Genomic DNA, 21,241 nt, shown 5'->3' with positions numbered 1-21,241 from the left:
ACTCTGCAAAGGGTTTTAGTTTGCCACGAAAGTAAGACAGGTCGGTGGAACGCTCTGGAATCAAATCACATAGTAATCGTTTGGTATGTGCCGTCATCCAAGCTGTGTGTGCGCGGTTACGCAAGAGAGCTTTAACTGGTGGGCTTGTGCCAGATATTAATGAGCTGGGCAGATGCAAACATTAACAAAATCAGGCAAATGCCTTTTGAATTGAAGGTTTGGTTGTTCTGTTTGTTACTCAAAGCTCGTAAATGCACAATTTGCCACTGTGCGTGTTGGAAAGCAGCCTGTATGACCCTTTACAAGCTGCAGAAATATTTTCACTTTCCATTAACAGCTTATTAAATTGCACTTTTAGTCTCTGCAGAACAATGCAAGCTATTTACTGAATAAAATATAAGTCAGATGATCACTGGATTGATTCTGATTAGGGCTGTCCATATCGACTAATTTTGTTTATTTAAAAAAATGTTGTCTAATCAATAAATCTATATTTTATTCACTCATCCTGATGAAGCACGTTAAAATAATGACAATAAATATTCAAATTAAATCAAATTTCCACGTCACTGATGTGTTGTGATATTAACAATGACATTAATTAGGCTACTTTACGTAAAACTTTAAATGTTTCTGACATGGATTCATTTCAATATTAAGTAATGCAGTATGATAATAAAATGTATTTCTGCATCAGTGAACACCTGAAAGGACTCACAGACTGTCTGTAATGTTAGATTCAGCTCCTACGCGGCCGTTAAATAAACAGAAAATATGAAACGGCCGAATGTTAGATGACACGCTGTGTAACGTTACGTTACCATGACAGCAGCGGGGCAGAAATTGCACATGAAGGTAATAAACATTTTAATGGACTACGTGTCCTTGTGCTGATAATGTGCAAGTTATTGGTTTCAAAGAGAAAATAACTTGAATATATTGATTGGTGTTTACAGTAGCCAACAGCGCTGAATGTGCATTACGCCTCCCCACCCAGTCATGCAGACAGGTTCAGCTCTCAATAAGCGAACACTACGGCCGGACCGGGAACCAACAAAGCCTCCGAGACCGGCAGAGGCCAGTTTAACGACAGGGAATACAGGACCGAGGTGTTTTCCTTGCCAGGTTTGGCTCTTGGCACCCCGAGGCTGAGTCAACTGGAACAGTTAGCTTCCCGGGTAACCGAGCTAACTAACGTTACCCACGGATACAGATGGATACCGTTAGTAACGGCTCTGGTTGTGTTTCCCAATCCGGTGACGTTCTCTGACATTACCCAAAACTTGGGGGAAACGGCGCTGCTGTCGTCCGCTTGCACTCTAGATGCTTAAAGTTCAAATGTTGGATTGTTGTTTCTTATTTCATGGGCTATTTGGGATTTTGGAGTAATGCATATATAGTAGTTTTTAAAAAGAGTAGTATTACATTTTAAAAGTTCAAAAGTTTCTTAAGTTAATGAGTAATCCTGTTACATAACTGTGATTTCAATACTGACCAAAATATTAGCAGCCCTACACGAACATTCAATTTAATTCATTAAACATTTGTTATGTGAAACTGCACCTCTGCCTTCTTTCTGTACAGGCTAATGCTTCATTCAATACACGTTTATATTTTTTACTTGAAAACTTATGAAAAGAGCGCATTATGACTTTTTTAGGACTCATAACCCAAAGTTTCAGACTTGGGACTTGAATTGTCTTCACTTGACTCGGACTTGCTCGTCACGATCGGTCTGGACTTGGGACTTGAGTGCTAAGACTTGAGACTTGTAAAACAATGACTTTGTCCCAACTCTTTCCAGCCCTGTTTTGTGAGTACGCACCGTTTATAAATGAGACCTCTGGTCCTATTTGGCGTAAATGTTAAAAAATACATAAAATGTGTCCTTTTTATTACTGTCACAAATTAAATGAAGTTTATAAACACAAATCTGAAACTGTGTTTATCTAAAATGTCTAACAGCTTTCACAACACTAAGAGGAGCAGAACACGGAGGACCGGTCGCTCAGCAACGTAACCGGAAGTTAACTTTAGCTTTGTCCAGTCTGAGCTAACTAGCTAGCATGCTAACACCCAGGCAGCAGGCTACATGCTACAAGAGACCTGCTCCTCCTCCTCCTCCTCCTCTCCGGGTCCGACCGTCACATTAAGTGTGGGTTCTGTAGAGATACGGGGTTCTGATGGCTCCACTGTTGAATCCTGCTACATTACATCTTGTTTACAGTCAATATGAAGCTACGTGTCGGAACCAGGCCGAGCTAACGCCACGTTAGCTTCTTGTTAGCTGCTAGCTGTGTTCATGAACACTGACCTGAACATCGGTGCTATCAGAGCTCGAGCCTGCTGTTTGTCCTCCGGGGACGTTGTTGCTCCGGGGCTCCGGGTCCTGGTTGTCCTCCTCCATCCCGCTCTTGGTCCTGGTCTCTGAGATCCAGCAGGTCTCCTCTGTGACTGTCGGAGCTCTTCAGATTCAGGAGCGCTGCAGGACCTCGTGGAGCTTCGTGTTCTCGCGATCTCACTGACTCTGGATCAGCTTTGAGAATCATGAATATTCTATGAGGAGGAAAACTGTAAATGGGTCAATAAGGATTTTCAACAGGGCAATTTTAAAATACAAAAAAATTAAAACATTTAATGGCGTTGTTCAAACATTAGGAATGCTGTGTACACATAAATGAATGTAATTTGTTTTCAAATTAAATTATTTTAGTGTTTTTTTCAGCTACATAAACTGTTTCTGGCCTTACAAAATGTCAAATGCCATCATTTATTTTAAAATTAATTTATTCCCATAACATGTTTAACAGTTTTTACAAGTTCTCAGTAATATAAAGGTTTTAGATACAATGTAGTTGCTTTTCTTTTGGGGTTTTGTAAATAATGATCTTATATTCTTGCTCTATAATGTCACAATCCCCTTCTTAAATGTAGTTAATTGATTAATTATCCCTGTAAATTGCATAAAACTGATAAAAAAAATTTTTTTAAATACCATTCACTGAAATATACTGTATCAGTAATTAATATTTCAGTCACAGGAATGAGATATTTATTTTTTATTTAATACAGTTATTGGTCACACCACATGATGTGAATACTGCATATCATTAAAAATATAGATTTAAAGAGATCAATACACAAAAACTTCTAAACAAAAAACATAAATAAACCAGATATCATTATTAAAATTTTAAAGAATTTTCATAAACACAAACATTTCCTAAAATTTTTTTTGATGAAAATCTCAAACAAATTGACATTATATTTAATCTAATTACATTAACTGCAGAAATGTGGTGTCAACTGCAAGTATGTTTTTTTTCATTTATTGGGTGTGTCAGTGGCCTTACCCAATCAGCAGCCACATTTAAAGACAGTGACGTCCAGTGGCTGGCGTACGCAACAGGATGTTCAAGGCACCACCATTTGCAATGAAATAAATGCTTTGCTACATTTTGTTGGGATTAAGTTGGCTTAAAACTAAAAATAACTCTAAATTTATTTGATTTCACAGGGGAATCAAACGCGGTTCTCCTGCGTGAAAGACACAGCCAACACGGCCAATAGAGGTCGTTAAAAACGTAAACACGGGTCGTAAAGCAGCATAATAAATCAAGTGAGGACGGGCTCCTACGCCAACATGTTCACAAAAAAATGCATTTCCTCCTAAGAAATGGAAACACACACAAGCAACATGTTGCTTCATTCAGTTTTCATTTTAAATTTTCTTTAAGACGCAATATTTTTTGCTTCTTTTGGCGACTACACTCTTGCTGTAGGGTCAAAATTAACATGCTGTCCATGGAGAGCAGTTTTTCTTTACTTGGGAGTGGCATCTGGTAAAACAGTTATAATGAATTAAATATTACTAATATTGCAGAGTTATCAAAGTGAAATTACAAGTTCTAAAAATTGTTTTGTGCATTTTTCTCATGATATTGTACAAAGACTAAAAATAATCTGTTTCCAGTCTATACTAAAATAAAAGTAGTTTATATGTAAAAGTCATAAATTGAATATAAAAGGACAAAAACTAAATTGCCAATCATGGAAACCACTTTTCAACAGTCGCATGATATTTGGTCGCACCGCATGATATTTTCTAATTTAGTCAACATTCACAGGCAGAGAATAGGCCACCTAAACAAAACAAGCAGGCTTCCTACAAATGGACTCCATGAAATTTATAATCAAAACAAATATTGTTAGAAATAACTTTATATTAATTGTTTTTCTGATGGCATACCACATGATATGAAAAAGTGGCAATTTTACATTTTTCCAGCTTTGAGAGAGAGTTGTTTCAATGGGTCCTTGGCAGATTAGTATATTATTTAACTTCCTGTCTTCTAATGGATTTCAACATAAAAGTCCCAAAGTGGTCGTTTGTGGATGGTCGCACCACATGATATTTCATAAAATGGACATCATCGGACAAAGTTTGCCTGTGTATTATTATGGAAATTTAAATACAGATGGTTTGCGATTTTGAAGAGGACTAAGAAACACTTTGGAAATCATGCCAAATAGGCCAAAACATTGAATAGATTTAAAGTAATTTTAAAGAACATGGCATGACATTTTGACACTTCAATTATTAGAAAAATTACAAAAAGCTAATGTTTTTTGTTAAGTTAAAGGTGAGTACATATATGGTATACTTTTATGCTTTCAACCCTTTTTTTTGTGAAAATAATCCAGTTGGACACAAAATGTAGGCGTCACGTCATTGAACCAAATACAACCTCCAACGTATAGATTTATTGAGTAGACATTTCTCCACTCAGCATCATGAAAATTAATCTAAAGCTGTGAGACTGTTGGATTCACGAGGCAGAAAACCTTTGGTTACAGCGCCCCCATGTGGCAGAGTGGGGCCATATTTTCTCCATGTGTGATGACTGAGGAGAGAGTTAAGTCTGATTTCTTCTTTTTTTTTTTCAGTGGAGCTCATTTACATGAAATTATAGCTCATGTTTGAGTAGAATCAGCAGAAACTATAAACTTACTGGGCTGCTGATCTTCCATTATAGGAGGACTGGTTGTTTCTATTAAAGGTAACAGGACACAAACCCTCTGCACACAGTTTGCTCCTCCAGTGAGTTTAAAGTGAAAACTATCATCTGTTGAACAAACTGAAGCTCCTCTGCTGCCTCCTGCTGGCTGCTTCCTGTCAATCTGTTCGTCCCTCAGGACAAACTGGAGAGCTCCTTACAAAACATTCACATTAACACAACAGCTGCATTTACTACACTGCTGTACTCAAGTACAACACACAACAGCTTCACCGGGTATCACCTGAGCTGTTACAAACAGGGCTCAAAATGTCCGCGACAGAGCCCTTGCGCACTTAACGATTTGACAGTGGGACATCCCTAAACCCTCACGGACTCACCGGGAACACACCTGAAAGTCTATTTGCGTGGACATTGAGATTGGCCCAAAGCCTCCTTCATTTCAGGCAGAAGATAAGTTTAGTTAGATGGTTTTCTTTTCTTCATTGCTCTTCTGCACGAAACCGTGTCTATTTCCGCTCAGCCCTGCGGGACACCCCATTATAGATGAGCTGATTAAATTATACTTTGAACCGGACATTTCTTATGGTGACAAAGTACTACTGCTCAATAGGCATTGTTATGTAATTAATCAAATGGGACCAGGCACAACAGCAGGTGCTGTGTCTGGTTTGGTCATACAGGCGGCTGGTAAAAAAAAACAAACCCCTCCAAATGGCAAGTGTGTGGCTTCTCTGCTTGTTTTTGTCAACTAACTAGCTGGTCCTGAGAGATCAACACACTGCAAAGTAAAAGGACACATTATAAAGACATATAATTATAACTAACACATCTCAGACTCAACATCAGCAGAGACAGAACATTATAAGCTTTGTACGGGACGATCTTATGGCGGGCCTGGTGGTTGTTCTGTTTAGGATGGCTTTTGTTGTAATTACATTTTATTTTTTACAGAAAGTTTAGAAAATATTGTGGAGGTAAGATTGCGCAAAGAATTAATTATTTTATGAAGGAACAGCAACACACCAACATTTGTATGGAAGAAAATCACGTATCAGGTAATTCTGGGGAGTAAAAATCTTATTTTTAAAAATGTGTTCAAATCTCCAGCTCTATCACTTACAATTTTTATCTGTTTCAGCCCAACAGCCATTTTGGAGTTTAAAAGTAAAAACACATGAATAAGACGTTATACAAATAACAAAAAAACATTGCTAGCTTCATGAAGATATTATTTATTGCAGGGCTGTTTACTGGAGTGCAACAGTTTTAGCTCGGTGTACTTTATTAACAGAAACTAGTATTTGCTGTACATGGATAGTCACATGGTGGCAGCGTTGCCTCAAAACTTCACAAAATACAAGAACAGTTTGATTTTACAAATGTCCTATATGTTGTCTTTACATCTGGGTTTTTCCACACATGTACTACTTATGAACTGCAATATCTGCATTTTCTACAGGTTTCTCTCGGTAGTTCTGCATTTAAACCGTGATGGTGGCTGAGAGGTTGCTATGAGGGTGTGTTATATTACATAAACAGGTTTTTCCTTTCCCCAGCATCAGCCCTCATGGAGTCCACTGCACCTGCCCCACTTTAAAGATCGGCCAAAAGATCATCATGGATGGATGAGGCAGTCGACCTTTATCGGTTAACGATTTAACCAGCACAGATGTCTTGGTTCACGGTTTATAGATCTTTAGAAATTAAGGCAAAGCCAGATCAGTCCTACAATTAATATTAATATCAGCCAAATGAGGCCATAAAAATGTGTTAATACCCTATTCTTCAGGACACAACACATAAGGACTTCACAATGCGCCTGCCTTAGGCCCGGCAGACAACCTGCCTGTAAGCTGTATGGTATGCTTGGGGATAGAGACACAATTTCTACAGCTTAAGCTGATATTATCCTTGTAGTCAGTCTAATATACAGTAAGTAGTGGTGGTGGACAATGGTCTGTTTCTTGTAATAGCCTACATAAACAGAAATAACTCATATTCAGTTTTAACGTCTCCAGTTTATTATTTATCTTCATAGAACAGTTCACATTCTGCGGTTCTTTGCTTCGACTAGAATTGGCTTTGCTTTCAGTCTGAACAAACAGATTCAAAACCCCGTTCAGAAAATATCAACAGATCAAATTACGTAACTAGTCTATATACAGTTAACACATTTAAAATCTGGAGAAGAATATGTAAAGTAACTAAAGGAACAAGAAATTACCTGTTTGAGAGAAACATCATGTGACCCAGATTAAGACATGGGAAGGTGAGGGCCACACACAATTTTACATGACGTATAATGAAGTAGGATTGAATGAGAAGCTATTTGAAAGAAAAGGTCCACATGAGAACTCTTTGGGTGGTAAAGACTCACCAAAGCCACAGCCCCAAAAAACACAACAGGACAAATCTAACAAATACTGAACATGTGTACTACACTATACTTAATAAAAACAAGACATGTATCAATGATATGTATTGACACAATAAAGTATAAACAAAATAAAATAAAAACAGTGGATACAGTTTAAAATAAAGATTAAATGAAATATGTTAACTACAACAAAATAACAAGCAAATATGTATGAAGCTCACAGAAACAATATTTCATCCAGCATGGAGCTTCATTCTTGACTTTGGGGAACACATCTGTAATAAATGAGTCTAAACTCAAGCCTCACATACTACATCTTTGTTGGGGCTTTTGACCACATCCCATGGCCTTCTTCAGTAAACTGAACTTCCTAGATGTCATCACATGGCTCTAGTCCAGCACAGTCACATGATAACAAGGGGTTGTATTCAGGTGGAGATGCTCTCTGGTGTCAGATGTGAATGTCAGGAACTGCCAGGCGACGGCTAACAGGAGCCATCTCTGGTCGACCTGCACGACATCTTGGAGCAGGTAAACGTTTCACCGAGAACGGGTCCGGCTGCGGACTGTAGCTTAGGGGGCGTGGCGTGAGAGAGCGGATGAGGGACGTGGAGTGAGCGCAGGTCTTGCTCAGTTCATCAGACTAGAATAATAGCTCAGTGCAGCAAAAGTTCAATCTATGATGTTAATAGACAAATAATAATTTATAATTATTAAAATAAAAATAAAAAGTGATTCATTTCTACTGTTTAATATTGTTAATCTAAATAATTATATAATCTTTAAAAATAAGCATTTTATGTTCCTTTTATATGAAAATATTATATTCATTTTACATGTAACGTTTGAGCATATCCTCAATAAACAGATGCACCAATCATGCTGGTTGTGTTATTGTCTTTGGTTTGCAATGGGACTGTTAACTATTCATACTGCTTGCCTTTAATATCCAGCTTTCACTGGTGTGGACACATGCATATCAAGAGTGGAGTTTAACTTTAAAAATGTTTATGTAGTATTAATGTAAGTTAATATCTTTTCATGTCAATAGTACTATTGACAATAATTAATATTGCGCTACTTAGCACACTACAATTTTCTTCTACTGAAGCCATCTTGTTGTTGATTACACTTCCCTGCGTATTTGTATAATATTGTGTTGTAAATAAAGTTTTTCTGTAAATCACGGCTTCTGTCAACACAGAATTACAATGTCCACACATGCATGGTACAAATTGAGTGATAATAATTATGCACATGTGCAGAACAGACCATACAAAAAGTGCTGCGGCAACAGCCAACCATTACAGACTGTACAGGGAGGTGGCGTGAGCGAGAGGCGTGGCGTTATTGGTTTCACCAGGTCTCCGATGTGACAAACTCCACTTATTACCTGTACCATTATCACTAAAGTGTGCAGAAGAATAACTAAACATTCGACATTCTCCAGATGAAAATAAGATAGGCTGTCGGGATACGGTAAAAACACTTATTTTAATAATACATTAATGGTAATTTTTAAAGGTTTGAAGTTTTGATCAAAACAAGCAATTTGATGACATCACTGTTGAGTATGTTTATAACCGTTTATTTACAATGCAAATCAACATGAAAAAAAAGTAACATTGAGAAATCAGGCTGGTTGAATCGTGCTAGCAAGCAGGACAGTATGTAGTCGTGGCCACAATAACATAAATGCTGCTAAAAATATAAAGTTACTGTTGTCCATCCCCCAGTTTGTAGACAAGCTCAGAATATAACAGAGCTATCAGGTAGAGAGGCACTGATTTTTCCTGGACGATTCAGATTTTCTTACTTTCCAAGACCTATAACTGACAGCGTACACAAACATTTTTGTAACTTTCCTTTATTAGAAAATTATCTTATTAGGATCCCCACCAGCATCGGCTTTTCTGATCGACGGTATGTTCAAAAAAATATATATAAATGAAAATGAACAGCAGTACCACAGGGCTGTGTTTCCCACAGATTGACTGTGGTGAGGGTGTACAGGTGCTGGTCATATAATTAGAATATGATCAAAAAGTTGATTTATTTCAGTAATTTCATTCAAAAAGTGAAACTTGTATGTCCAAAAGACGACCATTGACACCTTGCACTAGGAGGGCAAGACACAAAAGCTCATTGCTAAAGAGGCTGGCTGTTCTGTTCAGAGCTCTGTGTCCAAGCACATTAATAGAGACGCGAAGGGAAGGAAAAGATGTGGTAGAAAAAAGTGTACAAGCAATAGGGATAACCGCACCCTGGAGAGGATTGTGAAACAAAACCCATTCAATAATGTGGGGGAGATTCACAAAGAGTGGACTGCAGCTGGAGTCAGTGCTTCAAGAACCACCACGCACAGACGTATGCAAGACATGGGTTTCAGCTGTCGCATTCCTTGTGTCAAGCCACTCTTGAACAAGACACAGCGTCAGAAGCGTCTCGCCTGGGCTAAAGACAAAAAGGACTGGACTGCTGCTGAGTGGTCCAAAGTTATGTTCTCTGATGAAAGTAAATTTTGCATTTCCTTTGGAAATCAAGGTCCCAGAGTCTGGAGGAAGAGAGGAGAGGCAAAGAAGCCACGTTGCTTGAAGTCCAATGTAAAGTTTCCACAGTCAGTGATGGTTTGGGGTGCCATGTCATCTGCTGCTGTTGGTCCACTGTGTTTTCTGAGGTCCAAGGTCAACGCAGACGTCTACCAGGAAGTTTTAGAGCACTTCATGCCTCCTGCTGCTGACCAACTTTATGGAGATGCAGATTTCATTTTCCAACAGGACTTGGCCCCTGCACACAGTGCTAAAGCTACCAGTACCTGGTTTAAGGACCATGGTATCCCTGTTCTTAATTGGCCAGCAAACTCACCTGACGTTAACCCTATAGAAAATCTATGGGGTATTGTGAAGAGGAAGATGCGATACGCCAGACCCAACAATGCAGAAGAGCTGAAGGCCACTATCAGAGCAACCTGGGCTCTCATAACACCTGAGCAGTGCCACAGACCGACTGACTCCATGCCACGCCGCATGGCTGCAGTAATTCAGGCAAAAGGAGCCCCAAATAAGTATTGAGTGCTGTGCTCGTACTTTTCATGTTCATACTTTTCAGTTGGCCAACATTTCTAAAAATTCTTATTTTGTATTGGTCTTAATATTCTAATTTTCAGAGATACAGAATTTGGGATTTTCATTAGTTGTCAGTTTTAATCATCACAATTAAATGAAATAAAAACTTGAAATATATCTGTCTGTGTGTCATGAATTAATATAATATCCAAGTTTCACTTTTTCAATGAAATTACTGAAATAAATCAACTTTTTGATGATATTCTAATTATATGACCAGCACCTGTATTTGTAATTTAAATGAAAATATTTGAAAGAATACGTTACCCTATTTTTATTAGCCAGGTATTATCACATCATTTTATCTACACCTACTTTTCCACCTTACTTCAGTGTTTACTTACCTAAACCTGCTCAGTTTACTTTATTTCAGTTTGTAAAGACAACTCGCATTTTGAATTTCTTCAGCCGCAATTCCGTTTCCACAGTAGCAGGTGAGCAACATGTGGAGGAGGCTTTTGTTAGTTACCAATCAAGACCCACATGTGCAACTCTTCTAACGTCATACAAGATGGCGTCTCTTTCTGTGGGTTTCTCTGCAGGTGGAAATTGTTGTGTCCCAAAGTTTTGAAGAACGTTTACTCCTACGACATGTTTTAGCATGCGTTCGGCTCTGAAATGTTCAAAGTGAAGCAGCATGAATCCGTTGGTGAACTATAAGGGAACCATTCCGGGCATAGGTTTTTCCACAGTGTTCACACCAGTACGGTTTTTGTCCAGTGTGAACATAACGGTGAAAATTTAGATGGCTTGATGAAGTGAAAGCTTTCCCACATTGGTCACAGCTGTACGGTTTCTCTCCACTGTGAACACGTTGGTGGATTTTTAGGTCACCTGACGTAGTGAAAGCTTTCCCACATAAGTCACAGCTGTAGGGTTTCACTCCAGTGTGAACACGTTGGTGGGTTTTTAAGGCACCTGACGTAGTGAAAGCTTTCCCACACTGGTCACAGCTGTACGGTTTCTCTCCAGTGTGAACACGAAGGTGGATCTTTAGATAGCTTGATGTAGCGAAATCTTTCCCACATTGGTCACAGCTGTACTGTTTCTCTCCATCGTGAACATGTTGGAGGTGTCTTTTAAGGCCACCAGATCTAGCGAAAGCTTTCCCACACTGGCCACAGCTGTACGGTTTCTCTCCAGTGTGAACACTTCTGTGGTTTTCTAAATGAAATGATTGAGCAAAAGCTTTCCCACATTGTTCACAGCTGTACGGTTTCTCTCCAGTGTGAATACGTAGGTGGATTTTTAGGTCACCTGATGTAGTGAAAGCTTTCCCACACTGTTCACAGCTGTATGGTTTCTCTCCAGTGTGAACACGCGCGTGGACTGTAAGTTCACCTGATCTAGTGAAAGTTTTCCCACACTGGTCACAGCTGTATGGTTTCTCTCCAGTGTGAACTCTCTGATGAATCTTTAAAGATCCAGATGTTGAAAAGTACTTGTCACAGTGCTGACAGTGGTGACGTTTGAGTCCCTCTTTTCCTCTCTGTTTCTATATCAAAAGACAGACATACAGAGAGAAAGACAGTAAGTGAGTCTATCCTGGCCTAAAAACCTCCAGTAGAGGTGTTATGTTAAACACAATACATTCCCCAGGTGCTCCAAGCTCCCAGTCCGGGCTATGTCAGCCATGACCACTAGGCTAACTGAGCTAATTATATAACAGCAGCTAGTTAGCCGCTGTTACTTTAGCAACAAGTAACACTTTCTGTTCATCAGTAAATCACAGAGAGTTGAGGCAGAGCAGACGGGGGACACATGGAACTTTAATGTTAATTTTATGATGCCCAACAGTTAGCGTTGGCCTTTGTAGGAAGCAGAGGACGCAGACAGCGAGGTAGCTGACATATCAGCCGTCAACTGCGTGTGTAGCCACTAAAACAAAAACTGATAGTATCGTGCTACAGTACAATTTCTCTGAACAGGCAGATCTTTTTTTGTTTTTATGGTCATATAACTATTAATACATTTATGTGATATCACTGTAGTATACAAATTCTGATAGCCTAAGTTGTCCTGAAAAGTATATAACTTCATTATGCACTACAGGATTCAAGTTATACAAGCATTATTACACAAGAACAGGCGAAAAAATTAAGGTTGGCGGTCCAGTCTTGTGTCTGACACACTGTCAGGTCTTCTTATGGCTGTATACATAGTTTTTGACAGTTACACTTGTATGTGTGTCTTAGCGAATGTAGTGGTGCATATGGGACGTTGCTCTGGGACGCATCACTTGGGGACGTTCGCTTGGTGAGGGGGTGTATGAGGCTCGGAGGGAAGAATTACAGAAAACTCGCTACAAAAAACTAGACCCCACCAAGTATTCCCATAGCTCTCAGTAGTTACGACTTCATGAGCTTCTTTAATGATAAAATTCAAACTATTAGAAACAAAATTCACCAAGACCTGCCCTCAACTGGCACCGACTTATCTCCAAACTCCGGAACCTTTAAAACGGCTGTAAAACCAGATATGTTTATACTGCTTTGCTTCCCTCAATCTTTACCAACTAACTTCAATAATTTCTTCATCTAAACCATCAACCTGCCTCTTAGACCCCATCCCGACTAGGCTGCTTAAAGAACTTTTACCCTTAGTCAGCACTTCTATACTAGATATGATCAATCTATTTTATCAACAGGCTATATACCACAGTACTTTAAAGTAGCTGTAATTAAACCTCTTTCAACCTATTATCAGGCTGCTCGAAAAAGTCCATTAAGACTCTTCAGCTGATTCAGAATGCTGCAGCACGTGTTCTGACAGGAACCAGGAAAAGAGATCATATTTCTCCTGTCTTAGCTTCTCTGCAGTGGCTTCCAGTAAAATCCAGAATAGAATTTAAAATCATTCTTCTTACCTACAAAGCTCTTAATGGTCAGGCACCATCTTATCTTAAAGAGCTCATAGTACCTTACTACCCCACCAGAGCACTGCGCTCCCAGAATGCAGGGTTACTTGTGGTTCCCAGAGTCTCTAAAAGTAGACTAGGAGCCAGAGCGTTCAGCTATCAAGCTCCTCTCCTGTGGAACCAGGTTCCAGTTTGGGTTCAGGAGGCAGACACCATCTCCACATTTAAGAGTAGGCTTAAGACTTTCCTCTTTGATAAAGCTTATAGTTAGGGCTGGCTCAGGTGAGTCCTGAACCATCCCTTAGTTATGCTGCTATAGGCCTAGACTGCCGGGGGATTTCCCATGATGCACTTAGCTCCTCTCTCCTCTACTTTCTCTCCCTCTGTATGCAACCTCATCCCAATTTTGCATGTTACTAACTCGACTTCTCCCTCTTCCGGTAGTCTTGTGCTTTCTCGTCCCTCTCCTCTCTCCTCCTATCACTTCCTGCAGGTTTTCTGGCTCTGGAGCTGTGGAGTCTGGATCTGTGGCTGCGGGTCACCTGCTGCCCCCGTGTTTAGGGCCCCCCCAGACAGGGAGCATTTTGGATCTCTGTGGGGATGACTTCCAGTAGGTGGGGGCTGTGACGCTCTCGAGTCTGGTGTGGGGGACAGAGAGCAGGCCCTTGTACCTTGTATGATGTTAGCTAGCGCTAACAGCCTTCACTTTTCCAGCAGTGGAAAGACTTCTATTAACACACACTGATCTACGCTACACGTTTATATTCAGACTTCAGAAACTTACTGATAATATTTTCCTTTCGCCATCACATTCTGCCACTCGCTCTCTCTCTCTATCTCGGCTTCACACACAGAATAAGCAGGAAGCTGCCAAGCATCGAGTGTCACCATGCTCGCACAATTAAACTGAGTTAAAATCATTATTTGCCCATTGATATTAATGATTGTGTGACATTTAAGCAGGATGGTTACTCATACCGCAGCTGTGGTGTGCCAAATACACAACACTGCTGGTCTCTGTTGTGTGCTCGCCACAAACAGCCCGGGCGCTTCACATCCGGGAGCTCCGCCTTTTGTATTCTGTCAACATTAGATTATCAATTAACATTTAAATAATCGATTTTTAGACATTTGTTAATTGATTCATAATCTTGCACGTCCGCATCACGATGAATCTAAAATTTATTATTTCTCACACCCCTACAGCTGTAGCCTATTTAACTTAAGTTAAAATTATAGGCATAATATAGGCATACATAACTTTACCTGATAGGCCTAGTTTTGCGGGGATGCTCTGCCATGTGAATTCCCTCCTGTTGATGTCCTGATAACCATTTAGATTCTGGAAACTCACAAACAGCGAGGATCAGTCTCTCTTCCAATGATTTGTGCTGCACGTCGCATACAAAAAGTTCAAGACAATTCAACTTCGACAGAAGGCGCGTATGCGTGAGGCGAGCACTTCACCTCACTCAAACAGGGACACTTGCTACTAAACTGTTGTTGCTCCCTGATAAAAGAAAAATGTTTCTGCTGATACCTGTTCAGAAAACTGGAGTCTGATGGTAACTTGTTTTAGGCTTAGATTTAATATTGATTACATTAATGTTTAAGTTGAGATTTACAAGAAATATTTTATTGCTACTGTGTAAAGGGAATACTGCTGGTAAAAAGCACATTATTTGTTTATGGCTTACAAACCACGTTATGGCACTTTTGTGTATATAGCAGTACATTTAAATTAAAAGTGCGCAATACACTACTTTAGAATTCATTCTTCAATTTTGCGCGTAACAATGCAATTAAAAATTGTCATTGTCGCTCCACAAACTCCTGTCCCTGGCCCCGTACGCCCCAGCGCCCTACTTGTTGTGTAGTATGTGTAGTATGACCGGTGTGACAGTTTAACTGGTGGCTAAATGAATTGGTGATAGTCCCAGATGTGTTGCAGGCGTGGCTTCAGGATACACCGACTGCAAACCAGGAAATACGTTCCAATAACTTTATCTACGTAATGTGTAGATGTACCTAATATAGTTTTTAGGCTTCATCATTAGCTGCACGATGATTCCTAGGGACCTCCCCCACCTGACAGTTCAAAGCGAGGACTTTGAGCGTGACCATGGAGGTCACTGTGTCGCTGTTCAAAACACTGCAAAACATAAATAAACCGTCCAAATGTTCATGTTGTCTGTCTGATTTGTGCCACGGTCGGTTTACATGCGCTGTTACTTACATAAGGGAAACAGGCTGAGGTGTTTGATGCTCACATGGAACGCAGCTGTTAGCTGTGACAGAGCGTCCAGATTAACCTGTGATGCAGCTTCGTACCATCGATCACGTTATATATTCCGCTATCTTTGCCATCGTTACCAACATTGTCTTGTCAGTCAACATTTGTATCATGCATCATTATTTATCTGACGTCGAGTTGACCTGAGAACAGTTTGTCATACAACCTGTAAGTGAAACAGTCTGGATGTTTAGGCTAAGTTACACTCCTCCTGAACGCAGCGTGGAGTCAGCTGTGACGACGGTACTGTATGCTCAAGTTAACTTGTGATACAACAGCTTTATCCACCGTCGCTCATGTCCCATATCACTCACTCCTTAAGCAAACACACACACACACACACACACACGTTGGAAGCAGGGGTGTAGAAACTACTATCAGCTGAAAACAACCTCTCCTCTCTGTAACCTATGGACAAATAAACACCTGTAGTCGGACTTGGATTCTGCTCTGACAACTACGCCATTTACTCGCGGGAGGAACTCGGAGTTAACTGCTTTTATTAAATTAGCTTTTTACTTTAGTTTTTGGGATTTCAACATTGATTCATCTTCACTGGAGTTTCTCAGCAGCTAACTTCCGTACACATCTGGTTCCAGTGTTGTTGTCAGCGTCGTTAGCTCTGTCGGACTACGACTTGATATTTATATAAAAACCGGACAAAACTGGACACTACTTGGAGAAAAGAAAGCGAGGAGGTTGAACTACCTGGTAGGGGTGGTGGTGGGGGGTCGATACAGCATAGTATTGTGATATTTGCCATGGCAATACTGTATTGATACACGGACGCCAAGTATCGGTATTTTAGTATATAAATTGCAGATGGGACTTTCTGGTACTAGAATAATAAAATCTATTGCTTTTTTAGTCCACTAGAAAACTTAACAGGACCATATAGAGGACTGAAAAAGTGATATGAACACACAGAGGAATGTATCTTTTTAGATAAACAGATGTTGACAAAGTTTGACTTTAGGGACCTAATTGGAAGTTGGAAAAAGGTAATAAATTGCCATATATCTCAATATATTTAAAATTGCAATAACATTGAATGGCAACATAAATATTGTGATAATATCATATTGTGGGGCCTCTGGTGATTCCCACCCCTACTACCTGGTGAGATCAGAAAACATGTGTCTGTAACTGTATTCCAGCTATGATTGTACTTTACTGTGACCAGGAAACTGAACAAACATAACCTGTTGGCCTCAGGTGAAGATACCAACGATGGTCGTTCAGTCTCGGCCACCGGTAGTCTTAACGACTGTAACGACTGTCGTCACAGCAACAAGGAACACTAACGAACCAGCGGTATCGATGACCCGGGATATCGACCCCACTGAGGTTAAATAGCTGAGTTTCCCTGCCAGTCAGTCAGAACTGAAGAAGTCCTTTGGATGAGGGACGAAACGTCTTCCAGTATCTTCAACCAAGTCCAGATGCCCTTGATTTTAACCTTCGTTGGATAACGTGAGTCAAGTTTCCCTTAACTGCCGAACCGGAAGTAAACTTCAGCTCCAGTCTTAGCTAGCTAGCTAGCATGCTAACACCCAGGCAGCAGGCTACATGCTACAAGAGACCTCCTCCTGCTCCTCCTGCTCCTCCTCTCCGGTTCCGACCGTCACATTAAGTGTGGGTTCTGTAGAGATACGGGGTTCTGATGGCTCCACTGTTGAATCCTGCTACATTACATCTTGTTTACAGTCAATATGAAGCTACGTGTCGGAACCAGGCCGAGCTAACGCCACGTTAGCTTCTTGTTAGCTGCTAGCTGTGTTCATGAACACTGACCTGAACATCGGTGCTATCAGAGCTCGAGCCTGCTGTTTGTCCTCCGGGGACGTTGTTGCTCCGGGGCTCCGGGTCCTGGTTGTCCTCCTCCATCCCGCTCTTGGTCCTGGTCTCTGAGATCCTGCAGGTCTCCTCTGTGACTGTCGGAGCTCTTCAGATTCAGGAGCGCTGCGGGACCTCGTGGAGCTCCGTGTTCACAAACTCACCGACTCTGGATCAGTTTTGAGAAGCATGAATATTCTTCTTCTTCTTCTGTTCCTTTCCGGCAGACTAGGCTCTCTTAGTGCATTGCTGCCTCCCACTGGTGATAAAGTCTTCATTAAAGCTCCCCCTGACCTATATTTTCCAATATAGGCCCGTGGTTTTTAGGAAGTGAACTAGTTCTAATGCTCTTTCTGTTTGATTAGGACCATCACCCATCACAGTTTTTACAGATAATAGATCAACTCCCAGAACCTTTAGGCCAATGAGTAACAATCTCCTTTCCTCAGCATATCTCAGACAGAACATGCTTGACAGACTCCTGTGCTCCACAGACTTGGCACTTGCCGTCCCTGTGCTTTCCCACCAAGAAACGGCCCACTTGCCAATCCACAATGACTCAGTCTTAATCGGGCCAACTTAATCTGATCCATCCGAGGCAAGATAATTGTGTTCCCAGGTTTGACTGATGGTTTTACGTCATTGAACTTTCTCCCGCTGGTGTCTTTACTCCACTCGTGCTGCCATTGTTGTGTCAGTCTTTCCTTAATGGTGCTACGGTACTCAAATCTGTCAAATGGTACCTCCACTTCTCAGGTCTCTAGATCCATCTGTATAATATCTATGTAGCTATTCCATAATTTCCTAAGATGCTCCTGTACATAATGTGCAACATTTCCTACACTTCCTTCCTTTATTAAATTTTAATAGATATGTCTACATCAGGCAATATTCTCTGAGGAGGAAAACTGTAAATACAACCTCCAATGTATAGACGGCTTTCTGTGCCTAACCAAACTGCAGCCGCTTCACATCATCAACAAAGCCGCTGGCGCTTTACTTTCCATTTGGGTCACACAATTTGGTGTCACAGCTGAAAAACGTTGGTTACAGCGCTCCCATGTGGCAGAGTGGGGCCATATTTCCTCCATGTGTGATGACTGAGGAGAGAGTGAAGTCTGATGTGTCTTTATCACTCCATGGTAAATGAAGAAATGTCAACAACAACAAGTCAAACAGAACAACAACAGGAGTTTGGTCCTTCAGCTTTAAACCTGTGTTTTTATTTCATCTTCCCGTCGACCGTGACGCTTTTGTCCAGTCTGGTTTGACTGTTATTACAGCTTTTTAGCCAACTTCATTTCAATCATCACCACAAGTTTTACTTCTTTTTTGTCAGTAGACCTCATTTACATAAAATTACAGCTCGTGTTTGAGTAGAATCAGCAGAAATCAGTTATTCTAGATTATCACAGGCTGGTACATGTCAAATATTAGCCAGGATATTTACTCTTTTATTCACTAAACACAGAGAGCAAAACATTTTATTAACAAACAACAGGCAACATTTATTTAGAAAACTGAATATTATTCATTCAACTTTTCTGTTTGTGTTTCATGTAATCTATTAATATTGATTGTTGTCAAAGTAATTAATACAGTTTCATGTGATCTGATTTAAAGTGACATCATGAGCTTTTGCTCTGAGGAAGAAGAAATGTGGTTTAAACCCTTTTTATTTGGTTATTGTTTCATTATTGTACTAATGAAAAGTTGGACTGACTTCAGTGTTTAATGACATGCTGTAAATCTCTGTCAGCTGTTTGTGTCACTGACATTAAAATGTTTTCTTGCTTTTACTTCCTGTATTTCTGTCCCCTGTTACTGTAGCTGCTGCTTTTCAGTCTGTCAGGAGGATGTGGAGGAGGGGGCGGAGTCTGTCCTGCTGCCCTTCAAGACCACAGCTCACCTCCCTGAGGACATCAGAGTGGAGCCGCTAAAGACGGTCCACGTGTATCAGAACGGCTCCGATTATTCTGACCAACAGGACCAGTTTTACAGAGACCACAAAGAGATGAAGGAAGACCTGCTGAGAACTGGAGACCTCAGTCTGACCCTGAAATCCCCCACAGATGGAGAAAGAGGACGATACTGGGTCTACGTCTCCAGCAGAAACATCAGTAGAGAGAAAATAGTTGATCTCAGGGTCAAAGGTCAATGAGGTCAGAGCTCTCTGTGTTTGTCTCTGTCTGACTGTCCTCTGTCTTTGATCATTGATCCGATCTGACTCTGGGTCAGAGGGAAAATGGAGGTGAAGCAGAAGATGGAGGACGGATGAAGACAGGAGGACACTTTGTCAGCTTCTTCTTCATTCTGACTCCTACTGACTCTCACACCCAGTCTACACACTCACTATTGATTGCCCTATCTTGCATTTTACTGTGATATACAACTTGTGTATTGTATTATATGTGTTTGTTTTAATGAAAGGTCTTTATAATCATAGACCCATTGCAAAGTTATTGTTCTCCCCCTCTAATCAATGTGTTCTGGTCAGCTCTTTCTGTCGGGACGTTCTTTTAGAGTGGTGGCACAAGTATTCACTTGCGCACTGACCCCCCTTCTTAAAGGGTAAGTTTGGATTTATTCACTACACTCTCACAGCCTACTAATCTTGACTCAGTTCACCCACCATTATAGGCAAAAAAAAAACACTAATACTGACTATTTTTACTGTTCATACTTTAAGTAAATGTTATTAATAATATTTTACTCAAGTAAGGTTTTGAATGCAGGGCTTTTGCCTGCCCTGCAGTATTTTCACAGTGTGGTAGTAATACCTTCAATAAAGTGGTCTAAATAATGTGTAGGTGTGTAACCCTGCAGTCTATGATGTAGGCTAGTAGCAGAGAGACGGAGCCCCTGCCTCACCGGTGTTGTCTGCACCTCGCGGGACGTTTGGATAATTTATCGCCATTGATGAACCACACAAAGAAAATCAAATCATTTAAAAACAGTACTTAAAATAGACCCGCAAGGAACCGCGACCTACATGCAGTGGTCGGCCGCATGGCATGCAAGCATATCTCTGCACAAGACTGGTGAATGACAAAACTTTGCCCCTCAAAAGAGTCGCATCAGCATGACAAAGTCACAAATAACCGGGTTTTCTCTTTGATTGTTCTAACAAGGAGAAGAGACTGAACACACAAAGATCTTCCTCTTAGCTTGATGTGATCAGAGATCAAATACCAGATGCCGTTATAAAAGATAGAGAGACTGTTATTAAATAAACAAAAAATAAAAACTTTGCAGTGCAGAATCAAATGTGCATTTATTGGTACACCATGTTTGATTAATGTCGTAGGAAGAATGTGAAGTTTTCTGTGCCAACATTCGATCCAGGAACCCGAACACATCTCAACTGATACTGAAGATTGGTTTGGTGTTTGTCTGGTCTGCTTCTGCACCCTCTCCTCTCTTTTATGCTCTTCTCTGGAGAGAAAACATTTCTGTGAGCTCAAGAATATGGACAGTGTAAAGCAGGGGAGTGAAGCTGTCGCACCATAAACTGTAGAAGTCACAGCCCCGTCCAGAAGGCTTAAAAAAAGAAGAGAGATTAATGGTTTGATTTAGTCTGTCATTCCTCATCTTTATCCTAATAACTCATTGTATTTGACTGTATTTATGTGTTAATTTAATGTTGAGTAGTTGTTAGTTATATGTGAATTAGTTGTTTGTCTGATTTGGAGTTTAATAAACCTTTAATTTATAAAGAACTTGGCAACATAA

General features: G+C 40.4%; 2 protein-coding genes across 2 annotated transcripts in view; one reads left to right on the top strand and one right to left on the bottom strand.

Annotated features, from left to right (window-relative positions):
* The window catches only part of LOC119912750 (zinc finger protein 271-like), a 73,561-nt gene that overhangs the window by 33,524 nt on the left and 18,796 nt on the right, over positions 1 to 21,241 (top strand). The window lies entirely within an intron of this gene.
* On the bottom strand, positions 11,013 to 17,660 carry LOC119912671 (gastrula zinc finger protein XlCGF17.1-like). Its single transcript, XM_038731959.1, has 2 exons — positions 17,468 to 17,660; positions 11,013 to 12,018 (listed from the first exon to the last, which is right to left on the bottom strand). The coding sequence occupies exons 1-2, from the start codon at positions 17,558 to 17,560 to the stop codon at positions 11,146 to 11,148; spliced, it is 966 nt and encodes a 321-aa protein (XP_038587887.1). The 5' UTR covers positions 17,561 to 17,660; the 3' UTR covers positions 11,013 to 11,145.

Source organism: Micropterus salmoides, unplaced genomic scaffold, assembly GCF_014851395.1.
Source record: "Micropterus salmoides isolate LMB-PRFRI ecotype aquatic unplaced genomic scaffold, ASM1485139v1 Ms_hic_scaffold_2, whole genome shotgun sequence".
NCBI lineage: Eukaryota > Metazoa > Chordata > Actinopteri > Centrarchiformes > Centrarchidae > Micropterus > Micropterus salmoides.
This window is presented reverse-complemented; position numbering and strand designations above follow the sequence as displayed.